Here is a 27,621-nt window from a genome sequence, read left to right on the forward strand (position 1 = left end):
AGACCTAGCTCGTCTGCTCCCCGTTGGGGAATCGAGGCTCCGAGAGCCTGTTTCATGCCCACATCACACGGGCAGGCCGCCTGGGTGGGTACCTGTGGCCGTGGGCAGCCGAGTGGCTGAAGCAGTTCATATCCTCGTGGAGGGAGGAGGCCATGCCGTTGGCTTCGAGCATGCTGAGAAGGGGGTCAGCGCCTCGGCTCAGCAACAAGCTGACCAGCTCATAGTTCCCTAAAAGAAAGGCAGGCGGAGGGTGCTGACACCATCCACACCACTGTGCCCCTCTGCTGGTCCCGCCTGTGCGCCGAGCTCAGCAGAAACACTGATGGATGTGGCCAGGGGACCCCCAAACAGCCTGGAAGGAGGGTTTCAAGGCTCCCGCAGGGGTCTGAGTGTGTGGCCAAATGTCTAGAACAGGCCCACCAACCTGGGTGACACTGCGGGGAAGGGCAGGCAGAGCCTGTGGGTACCTACCAGCTGCAGAGGCCAGCTGCAGGGGCGTCTCCGCGTAGCTGTCCTCGCCGCCGTTCACCGCCGAGCCCTCCACGTGGGCACCAGCGTCCAGCAGCAACTGCCAGGGCACAGGGGGGACACGTCAGTGTGCAGGAGGGCCTGGCATGTGCACAGGAGAGGCCTCATGGGACCGGCCTTTAGCCTCCTCCAGGCTGCTGACCAACACCCAGCTCCCCCAGGCAGCCCCAGAACCAGAACTTTAGAACCCCCCGGTGACCCTCAGGGCTCCGAGTTTCTAGAATCATCACCTCCACTCTTGTGGCCTTGGACCCAGCCCCTAAGCTGTGGGGACCTCTGAGCTCTTTCTCTCTTTCAAATGCTTTCCCACCAACTAGGTGCAGTGACCTGGAGATGAGCGGAACAGAAAGTATTGCCCCCCCCCCATCTACTGGGGGAAACTGAGGCTCTGGGAGGCAGCAGAGGTCATGGGGAAGGCACAGGTGTTAGAATCAGAAAGAGCTGAGTGCCAGTGCTGGCCGCCAGCCAGTGAGCGACGGAGGGCAGGCACCTGGCCTCTGCGAGCCCCAGTCTCCCCTCTGGGAAATGGGAAGAGGCCTGCCTCGCAGCATTGCTGGGACTGTGGGGGACGCTGCCCCACTCCACGGGGCTCCAGGACTCACAGCTCCCTGGGTCCTCACCAGAGAGCGTCGATGGGCACCCCCGGCTGGGAGCAGACCTCACTGTCGGTGACTCAGGCCCCCCTTCCAGCAGGGGCCTCGCCAGGGCACGGAGGGGCAGGGCTGACACCCCGGGCGGCTCGGGGGCAGGGTGTTGTCTGCCCCGTCCCAACAGGCGCCTTTCAGCTCCTCCCTGGCCGGTGGCGGGAGAGCTATCTTCCATCCCTCCCAGGCTTCTGAAGACCAGAGCCTCCTCAGAGCCCGCGTGTGGCAATCCAGGGGCCCCCGCCCTCAGCCCGACACCAGGCGTGGGGGCCGGCTGCCCTCTCGGCCTCCCTCCAGTGCGTGGGGAGTGGGGGAGCGGTCGGCCAGGAACCCCGTGCAGCCAGCATGCCAGGGAGGCAGAGGTGGGGGCACCAGGCCAGGCCGGCGCCGTGCAGCCCTGCAGGCCGCCGCGGCTGGGTGTGAATTGGCTCGGGTCCTGAAGACGGCAGTCACTGAAAAGCAGGCTGACACAGCAGCCTGCCGGGTGACCACCATCTCTCGAGTCACTACTGTAGGCCAGGGCTCTGCTGACAGCGAGGAGTCAGCCGGACATGACCCCGCCCGGGGAGGACCACAATCTAGCGGACGGCAAGGGCGCTAGCCCAGCTCCCAGGAAGGAGGGCCACAGCCCTCTAGAACAGGAGTCCGGGAGTCGAGGGGCAGTGTGGCCAGCGCCCCAGCTGGGCTGGACACTGCTCTCCGACAGCTTCCACTTCTAGGCCTGATCCCTGCCCTCATGCCAGCACAGCCAGCTGGGCCAAGGTGGGCCCGACATGGCGTGGCTCACCAGGTGAGCTATGCCCATCCGAGTCCTCTCTCAGGACCCGGGGGACGGAGAGACTGAGCCTGTCGATGGGGAGGGGCAGAACAGGAAGGACACAGCGACACCAAGCTGGCTCCACGGGGAGCTCATGGAGCAGGAAAAGCTGAGGGTCAGATGGACGCTTGGAGGAGAGAAGACTGGGCACGTTCACACAGATTCCAGCATGCCCTGAGACTCGCCGACAGACACAGAGGTGCCAGCCAGCCTGGCACTGCGGGCACCTAACGTCCCACACGTGTCTTTGCACTGATGCCCTCTCCGTGCGGTGAACCAGGTGGGCCAGCCTTAAGCAGCGCCTCTGCCATCTCTGATTCCAGGCAGCCGCTCACTCAGGCGAGACTGGGGCTACGCTTGGGGCCCAGTCCACCTGGCAATCCGAGGGCACACTGTGCGCCCGGCAGGAGCTCACCTGGACTACAGAGATGTGTCCATGCAGCACAGCAAACGTCAGCGGCGTCCAGTGCCGGCTGTCGGGGTGAATGGAGGGATGCCTGGGAGAGCTGCTGGGAACCTGCAACACCACGAACCACCAGTGAGGGACACAGGCTCCTGAGCTAAGCAGGCACCCTGCAGGGAGGGTGACTAGGAGTCCACTCAAGTGCTTTCTGCAGTGAACTAGTAATGTCTGCCTCGAGCGCCACGTGGAAAAGGCTCAGAGGATGTTCAGTTAGCAGTGTCTGCCCTGAGCAGAGACATGGCAGAGAGGGAACACTTTCTGCCTCAGAGCGAGAAGTATCTGGGATGGCAGGGACGGCTGGAGTTAGGCTGGTAAAGAGGAACGGTGTTATGGTAACAGAATTACGGCCATTCTCTCCATTCAACTCCCCCTCAGCTCACTTCCTCTCAGAGAGAAAGCCCAAATCTTGAGGAAGAATCCTCTTTGCTACCTGTGATCTCCAGGCATGTCACAGCTCTAGCCCTCGGAGCCACATCTACCCAGTTGTCCACAACAGTGCACGCAGCTCGGCTGACGGAGACCCTGGGGCTTCTCTTGCTGGGTTGGGGCCGAGGTGCAGCTCGTTGGGCCCACTCACCTGGATGTCCAGGTTTGCTCCAGCATCAATCAACATCTGGACCATTGCTTCGTCCCCAGCAGCACAGGCGTACATCAGCGGCGTCATACCCTACGTGAATCAAACGCAGACGCTACACCGTCTGGAAACAGAGCACGGGACGCGTATCCCACAGGCCTGGTCCCCAGCCCACTCCACCCGGCCGCTCATCCTGAGCAACCCTGTGCCTTGTGCTCGGCCAGGAGGCCCTCCTAGGCCCCGTGGACAGACGACACCAGAAGGATGAGCAGGGACATCTCCATGAGCACCGCAGGACACGAGGTGAGGAGCACAGGCCCCACAGCCAGACTCAGTCAAAGAACACCTCTGCACGGGGAGCTGTGCACTTGGTTCAAGTCACTGCACCTCTCTGTGCCTCAGTGTCTTCATCTGTACAACGGGAGGAACAGTATCTCCCTCGCAGGACTGTTGTAGAGTATGAGTTACTCTGTACACGGGGCTCAGTGCGGAGGAAGCTCACCTTAAGAGCTAATTAGTTAGAATACCCGACAACTCTGTCTCCGACATCACGTCTCACGGCCACATCCTCACCCACGGTGTGAAGTCCCTTAGCTGCACTCTCTCATTTCAGCACCTAAGACCCTACTGGGGAGGCCCATCATTCCCATTTTACAGATGAGGAGCAGAGACAGGGGTTAACTTGCCAAGGCCAGACGACGAGCGAGAAGCAGCAGTGGGACAGAAGCCAGGCGCCCTGAGCCGCGATGCTCGCCTTCGAGGGGCTCCGGAGGGAGGAGGGTCTGACTTGACCGTCTCTTGTGACTGGGTGTCAGCTTTTCTGAAAGCGGGCCCAGGCCCTCCCGGAGGTTAGGTGGGCGGTCCCGGGGGCTGCCTCCTGCCGGGAGCCCTCCTCCGTGGCCAGGAGCAGCAGGGCAGCGCGGAAGGCGTTACTCCGCAGCTGGACGCTGGGGCGCGTGTGTCTGGAGCCCTGCGGTGTTATTTATTAGGTTGTTTGTGTGTAGACAAGATCTCCTTACCTCATCAAGCCTTGTCTCATGCCCAGAGATAAGGAAACAGCCTGAGACTGACCCTGGGAGAGGACCGCTGGCCAGAGAGCCCTGTGGACATGAGGCGAGGAGCAGGCAGGGCCTGGCTCTTGGAGGAGAGCCGCTGCCACCGAGAGAGGGTGTGACTGCTCATCCCCCTGCTCACACCTGACTGCTCTTCTCGCCACACATCTGGACACAATTCGGAGTTTAAACCAGGCTGCGAGCCTAGGAGGAGAACTGCTCCTCCCTGCTGGCCCCGTGCGCACCCAGGGACATAAGGAGGCTGGTCAACAGCTGCAGGGACGCCATTGTCACCAGCACACGGGCCGCAAGGCGAGAATGTGCATTTAGTGAGCAACGCCTGTGTGCCAGCGGCAAAGTCTCACAAGAACCTGTGGGGCGGGGACTACCATCCTCCGTGTTGGAGGCAGGGAAACTGAGGCTCAGAGAGGTAGAGTAGCCAGTCTGAGATTGCACAGCTATGATGTGGCAGACTAAAACCCAGGTCTGTCTACAGCAAAGGCCACGGGCTCCACCCCTGTGCTACCGAGGATGGAGAGCCCTCCCCCAGGATGAAGGCTCCTGCACAGCCCAGGGACCTGAGCTGACAGAGGTGCCTCTGCCACCCAGCCTGTCACAGCTCTGCAGCAGCACCCTCAGCCTTGCGGCCCCCCGTCCCTGCACGTGCCCCCTGGCCTCAGCGCACACGCCCCGGGCGGAGGCCTGTCGAAGCCCGCTCTGGCCGCGTGGTCGCCGGGCGCTTCCTCACGCCCTGCAGGGCGCTGTCCCCTTAGGCGGGAGCGCTCCCTAACCCGCAGTTGTCTTCTGTGCCCCAGCCTGCTATGTGGGCTCGCAGACCACAGCGCCATCGCCCACCGGGAGTCCTCACAAAACAGCGCCCGATGAACAAACCGGACATCCTGCAGCGGCCAAAAGCCCGGGTCAGGCTACCCGGGTCCTCCCAATGCAGCTCTGCTCCCCGCTGGTGGGGTGACCCCAGGGAAACCAACGTCTCTGAGCTTAGCTTCCTCAAGCCAACACTCGGCTAATGACAGCAGCTATGTCACAGGGCTGCCGGCAGGGCCGAGCGCGTACCTGTGCACGGCGCTTAGAGCGTGGCCTGGGCATCGCAAGTGTGACGCGACGGCGGCCGCTCCAGCGAGACACACAAAGCAAGCAAAAGACTCAAGTCAAACTACGCACAACTGTAAATCCCCTCCCACACGTCCCGTTCTGGCTTCCTCCTACTCCTGAGCACTTCTCTGTGTTTCACGTGCTCACGTTTCTCAGCATCTGTGCCCCGCTGGGACGCCCACCCCTTGAAGGCGGGGTCTCTGCGGCCGGCGCGGTGCAGGCCCACACGACGCTCTCCTACAAGTCTTAGCGACCGTTATCCACAGCCTGAGGTCAAGCCGGTTCCTCTGGCCTCTTCCTAGCCCTGCACCATCTGGGACAGTCTCCAGCCTTCCAGGGAGGGGAAGCAGCTCCCTGTTACAGAGGTTTTCTATGGGGTCCTAGGGAAGCTTTCAAGCTGACACCCCACCTGGAACAGGCAGGGCAGAATTCAGGAGGCAGCCCTCCTCTTAGAAGCACAGAGCTGAGCAGGTCTCACGTTTGGGACGGGAAGGGCCCTGCCACCAACTCCGGCAGTCACGAATCCCCGATTTAGGTCCCTAAGCCTGACGAGCGGAGCTCTCAGGACGTACCTGGTCATCCATGGTGTTAACCCCGTCCGGGCCCAGGGCCTCGATCGCCTGGTTGATGAGGTCCGTCCTGCCGCAGCTGAGCATGCGGAAGCCCAGGTCCTGGTGGAATCTCTCAGCAGCCGCTCGGGCATCCAGCCTCCGGAAGGAACTGGAACAGCACTCAGGCCTGCGCAGGAGAGACCCAGGTGTGTGAGTGCGGCTGTGTGAGGACCCCTTCTGCCGGGACGCTGCCTCTCCACGGGACGCGACAGAGCTGTGAGAGGCGGACAAGTGGCGTGAGCACGGGATTGGGGGAAGGACTGGGAACTTCTATCTGATCAGCTGGCCTCGTCACGTTCAGTGACATGAAGAGCACACACTTCTGATGTTCTACAAACACGTGAAGACGGTCTCTGAGCTCCTGAGAGCTGTCAACTGTCAGGAAACAAAGTCCCGTCTACAATAATCTATTGGGGTCTGCCCCAGGAGGAGAGGCTCCGGCCGGGGTTCAGGCCACAGCGCTTGGTTGTACACTTTCTGCCTGGAGAAGGCCACGCTCAGTCTAACGAACACCACTGCAGCCAAGTTCCAGCTCTTGGCTCTGCATCGTCTCCCCTTGTGGCCTCCTGGTGAGGCCCAGAAGTTCAGGAGAGACGGTGGAGAGTGGCCCAGAGTCCCACTGCAGTCAAGCATCCTGCCAAGGAGAGTCACAGACAAAACCTGCGTCTACACAGGGTGCGTCTATACAGGGTACACCACAGGCTTCCAGTAGGTGGCTTCAGCCTGGAGCCATGTTTAGGCCAAAGCATAGAAAGTTTATGTCCCAGAATGTGGTTCCATTTGCCATGGAGACAGAGGACGCCATAACTGGGGTTGGGCAGAGGGTCAAAAAAAGGACAGCCAGAGGGAACCTTCTCTGCAACGACTTCAGAAGAGCAGTCCGACACAAGGGAGCCACAGGTGGAGGAAGTTAAGAGCCAGGCTGGGGCCACATGGACCTGGGCTCCAATTTGGGCGTGGCCACTTTGCCGGCTGAGTATCTCAGGCCAGTTAGTGTCCCTCTCTGATCCTCAACTTCTCCATCTAATACGGGTGTTTTAGCCCCTTCTTCTCTAAAACGGTCACGAAGACCAAGATAATGCACATCAAAAGGAAGGGCTCAGCACAGTGCCTGTACCCAGGAGTACTCAGGAAAATGGGGAAATCATGGGAAGAGAGGAAAGAGAGGGCCCACTTCTGTTGCTCACCCCCAAAACAGCCCAAAGAGTCAGACCGTGAGAGCTCTCCTGCCCAATCCAAACGTGTGTGCTCTGCGTCCCAGACAGCACAGCGGCCAAGGCCCAGGGCGGCTGGTTCTGAGGCTTGCGTGGGCCGCCCTCTCTCGGCCCCCGGGAGGTTTGCGGGGGGCTGGGCACGAAAGCCGGGACCCTCCTGCCTCACTCCTCCCAGGTCTCCCCCTGGCTCCGTACTTGAGCTGCCGGGGCTCACAGTCCAGGCCGGGCAGCAGCAGCCGGGCCGCCTGCCGGATGTCGCCGCTGTCCACGGTGAGGCTGCGGCGGTGCTCTGCGTAGGTGATGGCCACGCGCATCCACTCCATCAGAGGCGGCAGCAGCAGGAAGGGCCTGCGAGGCAGCAGAGAGAGGTCAGGCCGGCCGGGCGCTCCCGGAGGGCAGAGGGGCCCCTTCAGCACACGCACGCTTGGAGTGCGGCCACGGAGGCGGGTCACCCGTAACCCTCAGGTCCTGACCCTCCCCCACAGGGACCCCGATTTGTCCCATTCCACAGAAACTTTGTCACGGGTCAGAGGGAATTCCCGTCACGGGCCACGCGCAGACCCGAGGGCCTTCAGTGGCCAGTGGAAGAAGGGGTTTGCCGGTGTGCGGACTGGGGACTCCAGCCCCTTCCAAAGACTTCAGGTGGGGGCTCTGGGTGCCCCTCTCTGCAGAGGGGAGAGACCACCTCCTGGGTAGCAGGGCAAAGAGGTGAACTGAGCCCGGCTCCAGCCATGCACAGTGGCTCCCTCCTTGCTGTGAACACCCGGGCCTGTTTCCCTCGTCTGTGAGACGGCGTGACACCTGCTCCCCAGGCTGTGGAAGGCCCACTGAGACAGCACCCGCCACCCCGGACGAGCCTCCTGACAGCACACCTGCCTCACCAGCACCTGGGCTGAGGTGGCCTGACATCGCTTTCCGTGGCGGGCCAGGGTTGCCCCAGCTTGGCACCCCAAGTCCCACGAGGAGGAAGGGTCCCAGGGGCCCATGTAACTCCAAGGACCCACGGCCACGGCTGGGGCAGTAGACGGACACAGGGAAGGCCGTTCAGCAAGGCCACTGAGCAGCAAGCTCCAGGGAGCCCCTCACGAGGTAGTCCAAGTGTCACCAGGGGGCGCCATTCGCACACGCCGTGCCCAGCACCCTGGCCTTCAGCAACACAGAGGTGCTGCCACCCAGGCTCCCGTCCCAACCCGCCCCCCCAGGGTCCGCTCAGTATGGAGGGCAGCTCTCCTCTTGTCCTCCACCAGTTCTGGCACATCTCCCGCCGTGGAGCCATCCTCAGGAGACCACCCCGCAGTCACAGAGCTCAATGCGGAGGACCCGATGGCCAGTCCTTGGGTCCTGACTCAGGGGACTCCCGGCCTGCTCTGTGCAAGGACCTCCGTTCTGTGTCCTTGGCGCCCTCGACACCGTCCTCAGGCCACCTATCTCAGGTTTCCCAAAGTGTTAAAAGCTTCTCTCCTTGAAGGCAAAGGATGCTTTATTTATTTTTTTAAACAAAATAATTACACGGGATCTTGGAGGTGATTCATTTGGAGTTCTTTTGATGTCCTGGTTCTGTCACTTCAGAAAATATATCTGGGTCTGAGTCCTGTGGCTGGCGCACTGAGCACTGGTCGGTGTGGTGAGGCGGCCCGGGCAGGAAAGCCCGGCCAGTGGTGGCCTTCGAGGACCCCTCACCCACCCAGCCCGGCTCACCTTGCACCAGGATGCCCCAGCCCGGGCACTCGTGGTGCTCAAGGCAACCTTGCCCGTTCCCACTTCCTCATGAGAATGAACCAGCTCTCATCTCAGCCTGTCCAGATCCCACTTATCCTTCCAAGCTCAGTTCCAATGCCACCCCTTTCCAGAAGGCTTCCTGGATCCCCTCTCTTCCTGCTCCAAGATCCCTTACAACTCTGTCTTCCAGCAGTGAATGTGTCTCATCTTCCTGACTAGGCTGTTCCTCTGCTCAGGACAGGAACGATGCCTTCCTCTTCTCTGCATTCTCCAAAATATGTCCAGCATGGGGCCTAGACACCACAGGTCCTCAATAAACGTTTGCGGAATGACTGCAAGGACGGCTGAGTATAACGCAGCTGAGAACTTAGTATAAGGCATCCAAGTTTTCGGTTCTGGGCTAGTCATGTTTCTGCCTAGAAAAAAACAGTGTATAATTTTCAAGGGCACAGTGCTGACTAATTAGGGTGGGAAGTCAGGACTCTAGGGCGCTAAGTTGTAGGATCTAGGAAGGACCAACAACTCATTTGTGAATTACCCCTCTTTTGTCAGTCCTTCTGATCCAAGGGGAAGCCTTTTATCAAAACCACCAGCACGGCAGACTGAAGGGGAAACAAGAAGAGAGTTCGTGGACTTGCCAGCCATTCTTCCCCACTATGGCCCACAGCCATGACCAAGTGCCCAGAGTGGCCCTGAAGCTCTAAGTGGCCCCCTACTCCCCCAGGAGAAGTCCCCGAGGGGACTCAGGGAACTGTTAAGTCTAATCAGTAGGGGCCGTGACTCATTTTCCTGCCTCGTGCCTCTTACATCTTGGCCATGACAGAAGGCATCACTGATACCTCGGTGGGCAGACCCTGGGGATTGGCTCATTCAGCCTCCAGGATACCATATTAGCTGGAGACATGGAGAAAGTTAGCCAGAAACTACATTTCCCAGACTCCTCTGCAGCTGGAGCTCTGGATGCAGATTAGGTGTCACCATTAAGATGCAGCTGCACGAGATCTGGTAAATGGACCTGAGGTGGAGACCACCTCAGTGTCTCCTCTGTCTGTTTCTGCCGGCAAGCCAGATCATGACACATGAGGCCCCTTTCTTTTTCCTGTAGAGCCTTCCAGTGTCCATTTCCACCTTCCTGGGTGCTTCAGAGCAGAGGCTGTGCTATTGAAAGCAACAGTGAAGACTTCTTGATTCCAGCTCCAAACCTGAACTGCAACTCCCGAGGGGCTGTCTCAGAGGGAGCAGCCCCTGATGAATGAGTACTGCACTTTCCTTGAAGTCATTCCTGGAGGCTCAGTCTTGACCTGCTCCTCGAGCCCTCCACTGATCCTGCTTCCCTTCCTCTCAAGGCGCCCAGGATGGGTCTTTTTTCCCAAATTGAACACTGACTGATATTCTCAACATACAGAAATTCTCCAGGGATAAGACTGATCCTCTGCCTCTGGGGCGGTGGCTGGTGCCACCTGTCTGAAAACAAGGCCATGCCAGCCCCTAAACTGATTTCTTCAAGCCTTTCTCCTCGGTCTACCCACTTCCCTGGCCTGTGGCCCGTGGGAAGGTAAAATGGCAAGCAATTCACGGACTTTGTCGGTAACATCCTTCCCTTGGTCTGTGGGTTCCACGCTACTATTTCCTTTCTGGTAATTTCAGCTGTCCTATTGGGCATGCCGAGAAGCTGGCCTGCATTTCTGGACTTTCTGGAAACTCCCTATAAAAACTCCCATCCGCACTGGCCATGACTGTGTCCTAACTCCAGGGTGAAAGGGCTCCAGAGGAGCAAGGCGAGGACCGACGACGTTATGTGCTGTCCCCAGGGCCCTCTGCTTTGTGCCTTCTCAAAGAAAAAGGCTGTTTCCCTCTTCCTGCCTTTCCCCCAGGCTGAGTTTGGGCCCTCAGCCTTTCAGTGCCGGGTGCTGGGGTGCCAGGGTCCGCAGGGCTGCAGGAGGGCAGGGGGGCCAGAGCTGAAGGAGCCCCCTTTGCTTGGCTCTTCTGCTGCCGCCGAGCTCCCCTTTTGCTGGGTCTGGGACCTCAGAAGAGCAGTTCTTGAGAGTTTGGGTCTCAGGATGCCCTTTGCACCCTTACAAATCACTGAGGCCCCCGGAGAGCATTCGTTTACGTGTGTTGTTCTGTCACTGTTTACTGTATCAGCAATTAAAACAGCAAATGTCACAACATCTGAATGCACAAGCTCACATCCCATCAATGTGACACCATCATCACATGTCACACAGCCTCTGAAAACTCCCGAGGACACTTGGGAGAACATGAGAGTGAAAAGGTAAATAGCATCTTATTATTATGAAAATAATTTTGACCCTATGGGCTCCTGGAAAGCCTCTGGGACCCCAGGGGTCCCCAGGCCACACTTTGAGGACTGCTGCCTTAGACAAACGTAGCAGATCCCTAAGATGAGGCTGCTCCCGGGCTGGCAGGCAGCAGTGGGCGTGGGGCTGGGGTTCTGGCCCTGGCGGCACACGGTCTGACCGGTTCTAGAGTGGCATATGCTTTGCATGCACACTCCTGGCCCAGGGATCTGAGGATCCCACACTACATGCTCACTGAGAGCAAGCTCTAGTTTCCTGGAAGCAACTAAACTGGCTTTGCAATCTTGGGGAGATCATTACCCTCTCTGGGCCTGTTTGTCTATTAAAGAAGGGGTGGCTCAAGTCAGTGGTTTCTAAAGATCCTCTTTTGTGAGAACCTCTCTTGTATTTCAGACTCCACACGACACAGCTGTACCTACGGTGCAGTGCTGGAGAGCACGGGCTCTGCAGGGAGGCCCTGGCTGGCCTCTAGAGGATCCCAGAGAATTAGACTGGGATCCTACACAAGCTGCCACACCTCTTCAGCCTCAGCTGCCCACCAGCGAAATGGGCACCTCCTAAGACGGCAGAAGTCTGTACAGAAAGTACTCGACACGGCATTTGGCACATGGTGAGTTATTGATAAGGGTGAGCTGTTATCATCATATCAGTATCTACATAATAGCAAACAAGGCTGTGGGAATCTGGCCCTGTGAAATGCCTCGGCTCCAACCTTCTTCAAGTCCAGCTGACTCCCTCGCCCCACCCCCAGCCCAGCAAGTACAAACACGTACGGCTTGCGGAAGCCTGCCAGCAAGCTGCCCGCCACCCACTCCACCCCAGCTCGTAAACAGACACAAATGCAGCCTCGACATCCAGTGTGATCTGGGAACTGTTTCTGGCAGGACAGGCTCTGGGCCTGGGCAGTCAAGGACCTCACACAGGGGAAGGGGCGACGACAAGGAATGCGAACCCAGGGTGCCAGGGCATGAGCATGTGACGGGATGAGGGGGTGGGCAGGGACACTGCCAGGGAGCTGCACCCCCCGCATGCCCCAACTGCTGTTGGTGGCTGAACCTACAAAACACCACACACACGCATGCAAACGCATCCGGTTGGGTCGCTGCTGTGACAAACGAAGCCACTTCAAAGGGCCATCGACTGGTAGCATTTGCCTTTGTGTTGTCACGTGGGGGAGTCCAGGAAACACGGCAGTGCAAACTGGCCTTTCACGTGAAGAGGGTGGGAACTCCCTGACACCTCCTCTCACGTGCTAGGGGAGGGGAGGGAAGAGAGGCCAGGAGGCCAAGGCCCAGTTCAGCAGCAACAAGGAGACCAGACCCGTGGGTTCTGACTCGGTTTCTCTTCATCTCTCTTTAAATGAATCACACAGATGAGCCTGAGTCCATCAAGCCGGTGGTCTCAGAAGGCCCTTCGACAGGAGCAGACCTGCAAAAGCCATTTTTTCCCCATTAAACAAATGAAAGAGAATAAATTTCTTTAGGCCTTGGTTTTAAGAGGTCCCTGAAGCCTGGAAAAAAAAATAAACCCTGCCCGCTCAGCAAGCATATGATTTATTGGGATTACAGTCCTATAAGCGGTGTCTTAACAACGGGGAACAGGAAACGCCTCCAATTTCCAGCTCAAAGCAGGCTCTGTTCTTCCTTGAGGGGGCAGGGCCTTCGCGGGGACCAGGCTGGCAGACGGGGTGCAGGTCTGTACTCGGAGGCCGGGCGCACGACTGAGCCCCAGGCACGAGAAGGCCTTGTGCCCCTGTGAGTCTGGGGCCGGCAGGTCTGTCCACTCTGGCCCACCCATGAGGTACTTGGTGTGAGCACTCACACAGACCCCGGACATGCACCCCGGCTAGGCAGGGCCTCGAGACCCAGCCTGACTTCACTCCTGGGACAATGGGGGTCTCGTTTCTTAACCTCCACCCCTGGCAGGGAGCACAGAGGGCTCTAGGACGCAGGCCTGCTCCAGGGTGGGGAAGGCCGTGACGCCTCAGGCTTGTTCCTTAACGAGGTCACCGCGTCTCGGGTAAGCTCAGCCCACCGCCTATGAGCACCCAAGTGCAGGAAAGGACTCGCACAGGGGCCAGCCGGAGAGCTGAGATGACAACGAGGGAGGGGGCCGCCGGATGTCTCCCACCCTCAGCCCTAAGTTCTTCCACTGACTTTGCCCCACCTTCAGTGGAACCATGCCAAGCACAGGGGTGGGTCTGCTGTGGGCACGCTGCTCCCACGCCCCTCTCCACGTGCAGTCTGGGCTGGGCTGGCGGGTGCACCGTCACGAGCCTGTGAAGATGCCTAGCTTTTCCCAATCAGATGATGGCTCCTGGAGCAGAGCCTTCCCTGGGAAGGTTAAGGTCAGCTCTGAGGCCCTCGCCACAGGAGAGCCACCATGGCTGAACACCAGGCCGAAACTTCCATGGAGAATAAATCTGACACTGTTCCAGCAATGGCAGATGCCACCCGCAGCAGAAAGGAAAAGCACCTCTAGTCTGTTCACATCCTGGACATTTCTCTAGAACTGCTCGGTACACAGAATGCTCTGGCCCGGCTGGAGTCCGAGCTGGGCAGGCGCCTCTCTTCGGACCCCCAGGCCTGTCTTGTCTGGTAGCCCCGCTGCCTCGGAACCTGGAGCTGAGCTGTGGCAGAGGCTCCGCGTGGGGTCAGGAGACTTCTGCAGAGGTGGGGCTCAGGGCTCTCTGTGGGGGAAATATGCTTTCTGATTGAGACTCATCTGGTACAGATTAGAGGCACCACACAAACCTCCACTTTCCCAGATATGCATGTGGATATAAACTGAGAGCACAGCACGTCGGGGTCAGCGGTGGGTGAGCTCCCTGCCTCCTCCCGGTGGTGGCCCTTCAGGCCCCATGGGAGCCCAAAAGTGAGCAGGGGAACGGGATGTCACTTGTGTGACAACTGGGGTGTCCTGGCCTGGCTCCCCAGGCATCTAAGAACAACAGAAAAACACTAACAACAAATATGTACAGAACGTTTGCTAAGACCTGGCCCCGTTTGAAGCCCTTTACATTTATGGACTTATTTATCTTCATATCTACTTTAGAAGTGGGTACAATTATTATCCCCTTTACCTATGGGGAAACTGAGGCCTGGACAGGTGAAGTCACTTGCCAGATCACGCACCTAGGAAGTGGCAGAGCTGGGACGGGGTCCCAGGCTGCGGGCCCCAGCATCTGAGCTCCTGAACTGGACACTCCGCCGCCACTTGGCTTAGTCAGCTGGCCCTGGTCTTCATTACCTGGACCCTGCCTCTCTTTCACCTTAGGGATGATGAATATCAGGGACGATCAGCAACCACATAATTTCTCACCTGGACCACTTCTGAGAGGGAAAGGAGTGCCACTAGCACCATACTGGGATGTCAGGCGTCAACTGGAGCTGCCCCAGCACAGTGGGACATCTGGTCACCCGGGTGCTGGGGCCCCTGTACGGCGCCTCTCCTGCTCTGGCTGCCCCTCAGGCAGCGGGGGCCCGTGAGCCCTGCAGCAGTCTCCACTCTGCTTCAGGGCTGCACCCTTGGGCATGTACCCCTTTGTGGTCATTCTGTTCATTTACGTGGTCAGTTTGCTGCTTCTCCTCAGACCAAAGTAATTTCTCTGAAGGCAGAGGCTGGGCTGCTCGCTGACGTTTCCTGCCCCTCTGCGCAGAAACCCATGTTAGAAACCCAGTGTGGGATTTATCGATGTGGCACGTTCTCACTCCTGGAGGCAAAGCCTCCGGTGCTGGCATGTGTTCAGGGCCCGCCCTCGCTCCAGAACTCTCCGCAGGGCTCCCGAGTTCTAAGTCAGGCCACGAGCCTGTGATGGGGACCTGTCTCATCTCCCATTCTTGGAGGCTTGAGTTGGCTGGAATGTTGGCAAATGGTTGTCTTCAGAAAAAAGAAAATACTTCCCAGATACAAGCTAATCACTTCGCAGGAGAATTCTCCACCCAGGAACAGGTTCCCAGGGAGCTCGGCCGAGGGGGGCTGAGGCAGGTTCCGGGACAGCAGCGAGGATGTGGGATGGCGCCTTCTCAGGGTGGCAAATGGCCAACCTGGCGCTACAGATGTCACTGCGGCCCTGAGCCTCGGCGGACCAGCAGAGCCACCCATCTTCGGTACTGGGCCTGACTCCGGGATGGCCTCTCACGTGGCGAGATGGCGGAGATCCCAGTGGAGACTGCACGTGGCTGCCACCACTCCACCCTCTCACGCAGCAGGGAGGGCTCACCGCCCTCAAGGTCAAGGCGTCTGGCCCGCATCTCGGGCAAAGTTCCCCAGCAGGGCGGCCCGGCAGCTGGTCCAGCAGGCTGGAGTATCGCTGCTCCCCACATGCCTGGAAGCGGGCGGTGTGACAGCAGGCCCCTCCCCACTGTGCTGGGGTGCGGCTCCCTTGGTCTAGGGGCCATGCCTTGCCTCTGGGGCTCACTGCTGCCATGGGCAAGAGACCCACCTTCCGCACCCATGTGCAGCGTCTGTGGTGGCTGACAGGAGACCACAAGCTCTTTCACCATATGGAAGCCAGACAGGTGAGGGCCTCCAACCTGTTCAAATGCAGGCCCCTCCTGAGGGCACCTGCCACCACCCATCGGCCTCTGCCAACAAGGCAGGTTGGGAGGACCCTATGCCTTAGCTGTCCTGCTCCATTTATCCCAGAGACACCTGCTGGGCAGTGGGTGGGGATGGGATCTATTGTTTGGGGTCACCGGGTAGGTATTCCTGTTTAGATTCAACTGCATATAATCATGCAGCACCCACTTTCCCACTCCACCCCATTAAGACAGAAAGATGACCCATTCAAACTGTCAGGTAAAGAGTTTCCAGAAACTTACAGCAAGAGGTGGGGGCATGGGGCTCTTGAGGCCTGATAGAGATCCATGTGTGTAAGGGGGAACTTATTGACTGACAACTAGTGGCTTTGACCCAAGCTATAGATGGGGGGGCACTCCAACCCAGCTAGAGACAGGGGCCAAGACGGTGCAGCTCCAAGGACCTGGCCTGCTTTCTGCACCCACATCCCGACCACAGCCTCATGGAAGACTCCAGCACTGGCTTCTGAGCAGCAAAGCCACACTGCTATGATATGCGCAGGCCTACTATGTGCCAAGTAAGCATGAGGCCATTTTGCATCCATGACCCTCTGATACAGCCACCCTGCAAGGGAGGTATAATTATGAGTCTGCGTGTTACCAATGTGGAAACCAAGCTTTTGGTGCAGGCCCAGGGCCACACAGCTAGCTAATGGTGATCTGGCTTTAAAAAAAAAAGAGATTCTGGGGTCTTTCATGAGACCACACTGCCATGCATAAAATGCTGAGCCCACTGGCCGGCAGAGGATGGAAGGTGGACACGACAGAGAAAAAGCTTGCCTCACTGGGCCCACTTCACCATTCTGCCCAAACTCCAGCTTCTCCACCCACAGCCTCCTCAGGCTGTGAAGTTGGCAGGGAATGGGAGCTGGGCTGGGCCCCAAAGCCTCAGAGAGTGTGCTCGGGTCCCTTAAGAGCCTTCATCCCCCAAATCTCAAATACTAAAGCAGCAAAGAGGGACAAGTCACAGACAGCTGTCAGAGGCAGTTGGTCCTGTGGGAGGGGGGAAATCTGAAGAGCTGCCTGGTGGGCAAGTCAGAGCAGGCCAGAAAGCAGCCCAGCGAGACTCCAGTCATCGCCTGCACTCCTACCCTGCCCCCATCCCCAGTGGCTGCGAAGTCAATGCTCAGCCTCGGAAGCCATCTGCTTCAAGAAAGCAAACTCAGTTCCCTCTAGAGTTGGGACTTCCCAACACGGAGGTGCTCCCTGGGGTCCCGGCAATACCACAGACAAAGGGGATTGTTGTCTCTCTCTTAGAAAGACACTCCAAATGCATGAAGCCCCAGACGTGGCAGTTCCTGGTCTTCTCCTTTTCTGTGAGGACCAGTGGGCCCAAGAATGGGGCAGGAAGTCATACGCAATAGGCAGCCCCAGGGTTGGGGGTGGGGGACAATTTTCAACAGCTAGGGCCAGGATCCTGTCCTGTTTCCATCCCCTTATCTGGCACTGCCACTTCCTTTGCCTGCCCCAAATCCCTGGCCCAATCCTTCTCGGATGCTAGACAGATGTCCATCCTCAGGCTGGCCACCCAGAGCCAGCGAGCTCAAGTCTGTTGGGGGAAGAGGTCCCGTGTAGTTGAGAGTGAGCTGCCCAAGTCACACTGGGCAGAGGAGGTGCTGACGAGAGACCCAGCTCCCAGGGTCTCCTCTCTCTCTCCCGAGAGGTGGGAGGGTACATCACGCCCGACAACGTCAACTCACTGTGTTATTATAATCTGATTCCCTGCCTGAGCTCGGATCTGCCTCTTCCCAGCTGTAACCTTGGGTGCCCTCTTTCCCTCTCAAGGTCTCGGCCTGCTCATCGGCAAATGGGAGTGGTAATGGCTACCTCCAAGAGCCATTGTGAGGATTTACTAGAGAGTTGTGTATTTAAAGGGTTTTATAAATTGTAAAGCTCTGTCTAGATGCTTCTATCCCACGTAAAAATAAGTCAGATCACGTCACTCCCAAGCTTAACACTCAGCAATGGCCGCCTACCATGCGCAGGCTCTATGCCCAAACCACCAAGCAGGGGGCCTGGGGCATGGCGCACCGTTAACTTTAGAGGGCGCTGACTCACTGCTTGCTCTTCCAACCCATAGTGGATGAAATCCAGTTTTCAGAGTTCTTTGAAATCCCTGGCTAGGGGGTCACGATAGATCTGAAGTTTATACATGTCTCCGTCCAAAACAGTCCTCACTGGGTTATTGCTTCGTGACATCTGGTCCACCTCGTCCTTCCTGTCACTCACCCAGTCCCTGCCTACTGTCAGGGCTGAGCTCAGCGGGAACTGAGGGCAGGACCGACGGAGCTGTACATGAGGGGGGAGAAAACACGCGTTTTGAACAGATGTGACTTTTACATTCACCATTGTTTTTGATTATTTAACGCATTAAACACAATTTAGTTACTCTAGTCCTTCCATAGGTTTAAGAAAACAGTAATTATTCTGATAATAGCAGCTGCTGTGTGTGAAGAGCTTGCTCTGTGCTAAGTCCTTTAAATGTGTTACCTAATTTGATCCTTACAAAAACCTCTGGAAGTAGATCAAGACATTTTCCATTTAAAGCTGGGGAAACTGAGGCCTGAGAAATTAAATAACTTGCCTAAAGCCACACAGCTAATAAATGGCAGAGCAGAGACCCTGTATTATGGTCTGACTCCAGAGAGTCCAATCTTTAGGCTCTCCAGCCTATTTCATGATTTGAATGAAAATATGTAACTGCCTACTATGTGCCAGGGACTGTTCCGTGTGCTGGGGACACAGTGGGAACAAGGACAAGCCATGGTCCGTACATTCTAGTGGGGTGAGGAGGGGGCCAGACAAGTGACTTACCAAATACATGAGCAAGGTCATTTCTGATGGAGGAAGGTGCTCTGAAGAAAATACAGAGGACAAGATGGTGGAGGAGGACTCGGGCCGGGAGGCGCAGCTCCCTGTGTTGACCATGGACCAGAACAAGCCACTTCACAGGTCACTGGCCGCGCCAGTCTCGGGGACTCAAGGAAGCAAGCACTTAATTCACCCAATAGTTATTCTTATTTCTTTTACTTCCATTTTGGGTAAACAGATGGAAATTTAATGCACACAAAGAGGGTTAAAAAAAAGAGAGAAAAGAGCTTAACATTGCAAATCTTCTTGAAATGGTATTTAAGAGAACCACAAGTCAGTAGCATAAAACCAACACTGCCATCATCTCTATTATTTGATAAGAAAACACTTTCGCAAGCTGAGCAAAAGATTAACGAGCCCCGTTCTTCAGACTGAGCGCACGCCTGCCTAGCCGTGGGCCTGCCTATTCCTGCCAAGTGCTCGTCTGAGGGGAGACATGCCCCTTCTGCATCTGGATGGAAGGAAGAGGCACTTCTCCTCACTGTGTGCCTTACTTATGTCGGGGGCATCTCCCCAGGTCGTGGGGAGCCCCTAGGAAGTAGCCACTGCTCGGATCTTCACTTGACTCAGGAGGAAACTGAGGCTCACGAGGCCAGGAGGCCTGCTGGGCCACAGAGCTGGTGGAGGAGGGCTGGGCGTGCCCCTCAGGCCAGGGCACCTCCGAGGGTGCTCTTCCCCACTGGAGCCCCACCTAGAAGCATCTGTCTACAGAAACAACAATCAGTGATGACTTAAGAGCAAACCAACCCACCTAATTCTGTGTTTTTAAAATGTAGATCCATTTCTGCCATGAAATACGCACTTTGAAACAACTAAAGTCCTTCTGTGACTTTTGCTGCCCATGCCACCCCACCCATCCCACTCTCCTAAGGCTGTCCTTTAAGACCCAGTGAAAATCCCAGTCCGTCCCGACGCCACCTCCACCTACTCCAGCCTCCTCAAAGCTCCCCTTGATGACGATGGCAATCACTGACACACACCACGTGCCCCATTCTAAGTGCTTTATTTCTATTACTTCAGTTAAAACCCACAACACCCCTATGTGGGCAGCACTATTATTCCTGTACTAAGAGACTGAGGCACAGAGGCCAAAATACAAGCTCGAGGTCACCAGCGTTTAAGTGGCTGAGCTGGGACTCAATCCAGGCGAGCTGCAGAGCCCGAGGGCCGACCTAACCCATTATCATACATCCCAGCTTCCCCTTAGATTGTCGGGTGGGTTTTGCTCTTTTTTCCTTCTGTCTTGTTTTTGCCTCCCTCATTAGGCTGGACACTCCATCACATAAGCCACTCTTTAGACTCCTCTTATATCCTTCCTCACTGATCAACAGAGGTCCAGGAAGTCCAGGGAGAAATACGAGTAACTAAGTACAGCACTTAAGAAGGTATCTGTCACTCAACAGGTGCTCCGTGACGCAGCTGTGATCAGAGGTGGTGGTGTCTGTAAGGAGCAGTAAGGTCAGCAGTTGCGTCGTCGTCATTATTGGTGGTGGTGGTGGTGCTAAGGGTCATGTTGGTGACACCAGCAGAAGCATCAGTGATGACATCAGTGGTAACGCTACTAATCCGGGGGCCACCTGAGAACCACATTTAAAGCAACATCATACCACGTCAATGAAGACAGTCTATTCTGGATGTCAACACGTCATCTGAACACGTCGATGACCATTACCAGGATGAGGAGGAGGAGGATGGCAGCCACCACTTACTGAGGAGCTGTGATGTGCTGGGCACTGAGGGAGTGCTGTACTGCATTCTTTCATTTAACGCCAGCAGCCATCCCATCCTCCTCACCACCCTACCAGTGAGGACACAGGCCTCGAACAACGTGCCGACATGCATACTGCTAGAAGGGAGCAGAGAGAAGACCTCCAGGATGACCAGAGAAGCTCACGGACTCCTCCTGCCCTGGCAGCATCCAAAGCACAGGCGTGGACGGAACCCAGAAGGGCCGACACCTTCGCCAACTCCAGCTTTTCCAAGTTCTGTTCACTGACTTTCTGGAAACTTCTTGGCCAGCAGGACATGGAACAGGGCAGCCAAGAGCGGGGCCAGACACACACTGTCTCCCCGCTAGGACCTCACCCGGACAAGGGCTTCCACTCTGAGCAGGCCCCCGGAGCCTGGGCAAAAACAGCTCTGCGGGAACTGCGGACTAAGGTTTGTATCAAGACAGCACTTCCCACCGCTTGTCCTTCCTGAACTGCCTGGCGGTGTGGGGCCACACCAGCTGCTCCAGACTGGGGTGCTGGCTGGATCTTAGTGGGAGTGCCTTTCCTCACGGCATCAGGGCACGCAGCGCAGGAGGGCCTTCCTGGACCTTCCGCTCCCCTCCCTCTCGGGGGTCAGGCCCTGAGAGGGGACGTGTCAGGGGAGGGCAAATAAAGCAGCCAATCACAGCTGGACCACTGGGGCTGGACCACTGGGGCAGGACTTCTCGGCCACGGCTCAGCCCTCTCCTCGCCTTGGCCCCTGAGGCCCCTCTCCCTCTGCAGCTTCATTCTGTCCCACGTTCCCCTGTTCTCTGGCTCTGCCACACTGCTCCTTGCTGTCTCTCCCTCTGCCTAACAGAAATAATCGTGTTAATAACAGAGCCACTAACGCTCGGCATCGCCTGGGTCCCAGCCATGGTTCTAAAAGCGCTACATATGTGAACTCAGTTAGCCCTCATACCTCCCGGGGGATTGTTAAGACTAAACTTTAGTTGTCTACAGAACCTGAACTTTGGGGAGACCAAGTGACAGAGTGAGGTTCTAAAATCAGACAGTGGTAAGAAAGATCTCAAATGCACATCTTTGAATAGCAGTTCCCTCCTCAGAGCTCCAGCTGGCTGAGAAATCACGACACCAGATGTTTCTAGGCTCCATCCCAAACCAGACTCTGGCTGGGCCTCCGGGCTCCTCCTGGCTTAGTCCAGAACGCTGGCAGGCCCCCAGTCTACTGAGAGAGACCCCCTCCATGAAGGGCACCGTGCAGGACTAGGGAGAGGGAGGGAAGGGCCAGGGCCTGAGGCTTAAGCAAATGGACTAGCTCGTGGACGAGCGGCCCACTGTCATTCCCACTATTCCCACTCCAGGGCCTGGCTTCTCTGCTACTGCTGGCAGATGCACTGGGGAACGCTGCCCGGCACGCCCGGCCCTCCAGCATTGCCTGAGGTTCTGATGCAGAGGCTCGGCTCCCCTCCTGCCCACTCCACCCTCCGCACGGTATCCGTCTCCCTCTGTATACCCCACAGCAATCTGCTGGCAAGCTGGTGGCACTCCTGCACGTCTACGTGGCCTTTCTCTCCACTTTCCAAACTCTTCATTGCCAGGAGGACCATGACCCAGAAGGTATGCTCTGCCCAGAACCTATTCCAGCTACCCATCCCTCTGCCTCCAGGCACGGCTAGCAAGGACCACGTTTAGCCAGACAGCTGTCCATTCTCCTCCAGACCCGGGGGAAGGAGCCCTCCCCACCGCCTGGGTAACCCTGGGTCACTGGCAGCAAGTTCTTTCACTTTCTGAGGTTGGCCTCAGGTGGTGACACACCCTGCAGGGCCACAGCTGTGACTAATCCTGTATTTGAGACCCTGCCTCGTGCCTCGCTGGTGCCCGTGAGGCAACCTGCCGACAAGGACGGCATCCTGGGAGGTGCAGGGAGGTTCCAGCTGCAGCCTCTCCCAGGGTGGCGAGGGAGGCGTCCTCGGAGAGGAGAGGCAGGTGGGGCTAGAACGGCCCGGAGGAGGTGGCCTCAAAGGCTGGACCCACCAGGGGCGTCCCAGAGCTTTAGGACCAGGTCGCAGCAGCGGGTGAGGAAGCTGCAGCCTGGTGCAGCGAAGGGCAGGGGCTTCAAGGTCAAAGAGACCTGGTTTGAATCTCCGCCCAGCCACTTAGCAGCTGGGGGCCCCCAGCCTCGTGCGCTCCTGTGTAAAATGGAGGTGATGCTAGCACCTACCATGCTGATCTGGGCACAAAAGAAACAGAAGTGTGTAGAAAAGCCCTTTAAAAGGCAGAGCTGGCTACTTCTGTATGTGTTACCTTACTCTATCCTCCCTGGTGGGATCTCTTAGCCCCATTTCACAGATGAGGAGCTGGAGGCACGTGTGTGGAGGGCTGGACCTGAGCCCGGGGCTCTGCTTGAAGCCTGTGCTCTCCTCCCCGGGGCTGCCGGGCTGGCTGCGGCAGCAGATGGAAGTAGCTAGAGTGCCTTCTTGCCCCTTGGAAAGCTGCCCTGCTCGCCACCCTGAGCTCCCGCTGCTCTACCACCCCCTCCTCCCACCACCTCCCCTCTCGCCCGGGAGCAGGAGGCTCGGGGGAGAAGAGCCCCTCACAGAGAGGTGCTGGGGCTCCCGAGCAGCGCAGGGGCAGTGGTGGTTCAGCAGGGCACGCCTGCGGAGCTGCCCGTGAGAGGGACGAACGCCTGTCCCCGCGTCTGCCAGCACAGACGTGGGCACACAGCACACTGCCTAACAGAAGGAAGAAGCGCAGTGTCTGCAAAGCAGAAAATGTGAGCACAGACTGGAGCAGCACCGTCAACGGTGCTGTGTGGCTACACCCCTGTGGCCACACTGAGCCCCTGGCCCACGTGCTCACAGCAGAAGAGGTCACGTAGTAGCAAACAGACCCAGAAATCCCCAAACCGCCAAATCCCCCAACAGAAGGGCTCCGGGGCCACACGCTCACCATCACACCTGAAATCAGAGGCTCTGGGGACCTGGTCCCCACGCTCCTGATGGGGGACGGAGGGAGGAACTCCAAGGGAATGGGGTGGGATTGAGGGGAGAGAGAGAGACAGACACCCCCAGACTCACGAAGGCAAAGCTGCATCTCCCTGGAGCACCAGCGCACCCCAGCCACTCTGCATGAGGCGATGTTTTCCCCCGAGCTCTGGTGACACATCGGAGTGGTGGTGCCTGAGGGGACATGCAGCCCAGCTCACAGCCCCAGGAAAGGCCAGCCAGGCCTCCAAGGATTTGAGTGCCTGCCCCGCAGAGTGAGTCCAAGCACAGCAGGACCACTTCAGCAGCCAGGAACCAGGCCATGAGGGAGCTGCGGGTGATTGCCAGCCTGGGTATTTTCAGGGTGTCCTCCTTTTTGTGCCCAAACCTGAAACGTTTGGATTCTTTTTTCCTAATGGTGGTTCCAGTTTCTCGTGTGTCTAATACTCACTTGAAGTGAATCATGGAAAAATGCCTTTGCTACCAATTTCTTTGTGCCACAGACAGTGTGGCTTTTAAACAAGGAGATATCTAAACACACACATGTGTTCCTTGCCATCCAAGCTCAGCTCCTATGCTGGCATGCAGAGCCCTGAGGCTGTGGTTCAGAGCTCAGGGGCCGGAATCCTCCAGGAGGAAGCCAGAGGGCAGCCACAAGGGCATTCCCGGGCTCCGGGCACAGTGCCCGCAGAGAAGTGCCTCCCTGGCCTGCCCCGTGGCCAAGAGCCACGGTCACAGCCAGAGGGCCACACAGCCCAGCCCTGGGCAGCAGGTCCAAGGCAGGTGCCCTGTCCTCCCCTCCCAGACACCTTAGCTTGGGTGGCCAGGCTGGTCTAGCACTCTGAGGAACCTTCCCAAAGCAAGCCCTGCCATCTGTTTCCCTTCCCTTTCTTCTTCCAGCTAACTCCAGCAACCACAACAATCCCTCCACAAATCAGGAGCAGCTGGGGCTCAGCGCTCCTGCTCAGATTCCATTTTCCTGCTAGGTCTTCCTTCAGGACACCTAGGGCCTCCACCAGCTGCCTGCTTGTTCTGTGTTAGGCCCAGAGTGACCCACCTCGGTCCCGTCCAGCTCCTAGAGAAAAAGACACTGATGGTCTAATAGTGATACCAGTAATGACAGCCACAGCAGTAGCATGTCCTGGGGATCCACTGCACGGGGGTCCTGGGGATCCACTGCATGTGCGTCCTGGGGATCCACTGCACGGGGGTCCTGGGGATCCACTGCATGTGCGACCTGGGGATCCACTGCATGGGGGTCCTGGGGATCCACTGCACGGGGGTCCTGGGGATCCACTGCACGGGGGTCCTGGGGATCCACTGCACGGGGGTCCTGGGGATCCACTGCACGGGGGTCCTGGGGATCCACTGCACGGGGGTCCTGGGGATCCACTGCACGGGGGTCCTGGGGATCCAGTGCATGTGCGTCCTGGGGATCCAGTGCATGTGCGTCCTGGGGATCCACTGCACGGGGGTCCTGGGGATCCACTGCACGGGGGTCCTGGGGATCCAGTGCATGTGCGTCCTGGGGATCCAGTGCATGTGCGTCCTGGGGATCCACTGCACGGGGGTCCTGGGGATCCACTGCATGTGCGTCCTGGGGATCCACTGCACGGGGGTCCTGGGGATCCACTGCACGGGGGTCCTGGGGATCCAGTGCATGTGTGTCCTGGGGATCCACTGCATGTGCGACCTGGGGATCCACTGCATGGGGGTCCTGGGGATCCACTGCACGGGGGTCCTGGGGATCCAGTGCATGTGTGACCTGGGGGTCCACTGCATGGGGGTACCGGGCACTGTTGCTTTATGTCTCCCATAACAACAGATGGTACGTGCAGTGTTATGAGCAGAGGCCGTGCGGCCTTGGCAAGTCACTGAATCACTCTCAACCTCCACTGACCCATCTGTAAAGTGGGGCTGTGAGGAGCACCCCTCTCCCAGGAGTGTGTGCACGGAGTGAGCGTACATGCGTAAAGTCAGCATAGTGCCTGGCACAGAGTAAACACTGACGTTGTGCTTCAACCCTGACAACTGTTCCCCTGCTGCCCCACGCTTACAGCTGAGGAAACTGAGGCTCAGGGAGGTTCAGCCCTTGCACAAAGGTGTCCAGGTTCATGAATGGCAGAGCTGCCATTTGTGCCCAGGTCCCTGACTCCGGGACCACTCACTGCCCACTTCCAGTGTCTGCTGTCTGTCTGCGATTTCCGATGTTCCGCGATGGCTGTCCTTAAGGAACCACGGGTCAGGAGTCCACCTTGGCCTGCTTTTGTGACCATGGAGGCACTGGGGAAGTGGCCTGGCTGTGGGGCAGGCGTGACGACCAGGAAGTTGATGAGACCCAACGCCATCCAAAGACAACGGTGGGGCACTGGGAAGGCTTCGGGACTTTCTGCATCAGGGGCTCAGAGGTCTTCCTCCGGACGGGCGCGGGGCCCTCAGGCCCTCTCCGTCTCCTGGACCCTGCTGTGTGGTGGAAGATGTGTAGACAGGGCTTCCTACACCAAAGGCGAGTCTTTCTGCTCCCTCAGCCCTCAGGCACACGAGTCTCCAGCCCCATGGACAGACCTGCCTTGAGCGGCCACGCGGTGGCCTCTAGGGGGGGCTCATGCCAGCATGTACAGTGTATGGGCAAATTACAGAAAAGCATCCTTTCGGGGCCGGGCTGGTGGCACAGCGGTTAAGTTTGCATGTTCCGCTTCAGAGGCCTGGGGTTCGCTGGTTCGGATCCCGTGTGGACATGGCACCGCTTGGCACGCCATGCTGTGCTAGGCGTCCCACATACAAAGTAGAGGAAGACGGGCACGCATGTTAGCTCAGGGCCAGTCTTCCTCAGCAAAAAGAGGAGGATTGGCGGCAGATGTTAGCTCAGGGCTAATCTTCCTCAAAAAAAAAAAAAAAAAAAGAAAGAAAACCATCCTTTCTAGGCAGAAAACTTCAAAACGGTGGCCCTTTGAGTAGACCAATTAGAGAAGGCAGCCTGTCCTCAGACTAACATGGCCCCATGTGTGTCTTCCACTTATGCCTCTCAGTGGGTCCCCTTGTGCAATGTACAACCTGTACATCTGCTCTTAGCGTACGTCTATTCCCTGCCCCCAGCTGGGAAAAGGCTGGGACCCTGTAGAGAGAGCACTAGACCGGGAGTCAGCAGGCCTGGATTCTGGGGCCATTCAACCACAAACCTGCTAGAGATCAAGTAACCTGACAGAGCCATGACGATCTTGTCTATAGAACGAGCAGATGAGGCAAAACGCACCTAAGGTTCCCCACAAGGACGACGACATCATCGTCATCAAAACAGGTGACAGCCACCATTGATGGAGGGCCGGCTACACCTAGACACTGTCCCACGTGATCATTCTCAGAGCACCGGCTTGCTCGATTCTCACACCACCTTCCCAGGTCGGTGTGAGTACTTCCCCTTATAGCAGAGACACCTGAAACTCAGCAAGCCCAGCTAGCTCGTGTTGGAGCCGGCAGACCCGGGACAGGGGTCACAGTGCACACTCTCAGCCCCAACGGCTCCCCACCACATTAGCCCAGGGGAAATCCCACTGCATGCCAGGGGATTCCTCCGTCCGCATTCCCAGCCCACACCTGTGTCAGCTGCCTCCTCATAGGCACACAGGCTGGTGCCAGGGCCCTTTGCTCACCTTGTTGGCAAGTCAGTCTGTCAACACACAGTGGGAAGCACGCCCCGTCAGGCATGCAGTTCTAGGAGATCCCTACCGTTCATTGTTGAGGGCCATCCTCGGGGGGTCCAGGTTGGGGTTCTCCATGGACTCCATCTGTGGACACCGCAGGAAATAGTAGAGCGTGTGGAGGGCGTCGGGGGACCAGGTGATGGGCTGGGGCGGCTGGCGGGCCTGGCGGGCGGGGCTGGAGCCAGGACACAGCGGGTGGCGTCCCTGCATGTGGTGCATAGCACGGGAGACCAGGTCACCTGGTGGGAGGGCAGAAAGGAAGAGAAAGAGAGACTACGTCTGAGTTGACAGCCACATCCTTCTAAGGACACCGTGGCCACGGAGCAAAGCCCTTCCTCTGCAGCGGCACAGAATCACCCCGACCCTGGAGCCAGAGGCGGGGCGGGCAGTCCCCTGGGCACACGGCAGCACCGAGCTGCCCTGTCTCAAGGGCTCGCTCTCACAGCTGGATGACACCTTTGCTGGGCCCTTCTCCGCTGGAACTGACGCTGATGTGGTTTCTCTGTCCACATCCCCACTCTCTCCCCCACCGCACGGCCTCTCCCCAGCTCTCCGACCCCAGGAAGCTCTCTGGGCCTCTCCTCCCAGCCTGACAGCCAGCGCCCGCTATGTGGGGGCCTCCCGGGCCGTCTGGGGCAAACCTGAGCTGCCTCAGCAGAGAAGCTGCTCCATCCTGGTCTTCCCCAGGACGTCCACCGTCGCCCACTGTGTGCC

General features: G+C 58.0%; 1 protein-coding gene across 5 annotated transcripts in view; it reads right to left on the bottom strand.

The window, feature by feature from the left end:
* ABTB2 (ankyrin repeat and BTB domain containing 2) overlaps window positions 1-27,621 on the bottom strand; it is a 173,250-nt gene that overhangs the window by 12,807 nt on the left and 132,822 nt on the right. For all 5 annotated transcript variants that reach the window (XM_001914721.5, XM_023653855.2, XM_070229224.1 and 2 more), the window contains 7 exons: window positions 26,933-27,146; window positions 7,212-7,364; window positions 5,764-5,929; window positions 3,030-3,119; window positions 2,405-2,506; window positions 472-568; window positions 93-228 (listed from right to left, as the gene is read on the bottom strand). In XM_001914721.5, coding sequence (XP_001914756.2) covers window positions 93-228; window positions 472-568; window positions 2,405-2,506; window positions 3,030-3,119; window positions 5,764-5,929; window positions 7,212-7,364; window positions 26,933-27,146 — 958 coding nt within the window. The remainder of the gene's footprint in view (window positions 1-92; window positions 229-471; window positions 569-2,404; window positions 2,507-3,029; window positions 3,120-5,763; window positions 5,930-7,211; window positions 7,365-26,932; window positions 27,147-27,621) is intronic.

This window comes from Equus caballus, chromosome 12 (genome assembly GCF_041296265.1).
Source record: "Equus caballus isolate H_3958 breed thoroughbred chromosome 12, TB-T2T, whole genome shotgun sequence".
Taxonomy (NCBI): domain Eukaryota; kingdom Metazoa; phylum Chordata; class Mammalia; order Perissodactyla; family Equidae; genus Equus; species Equus caballus.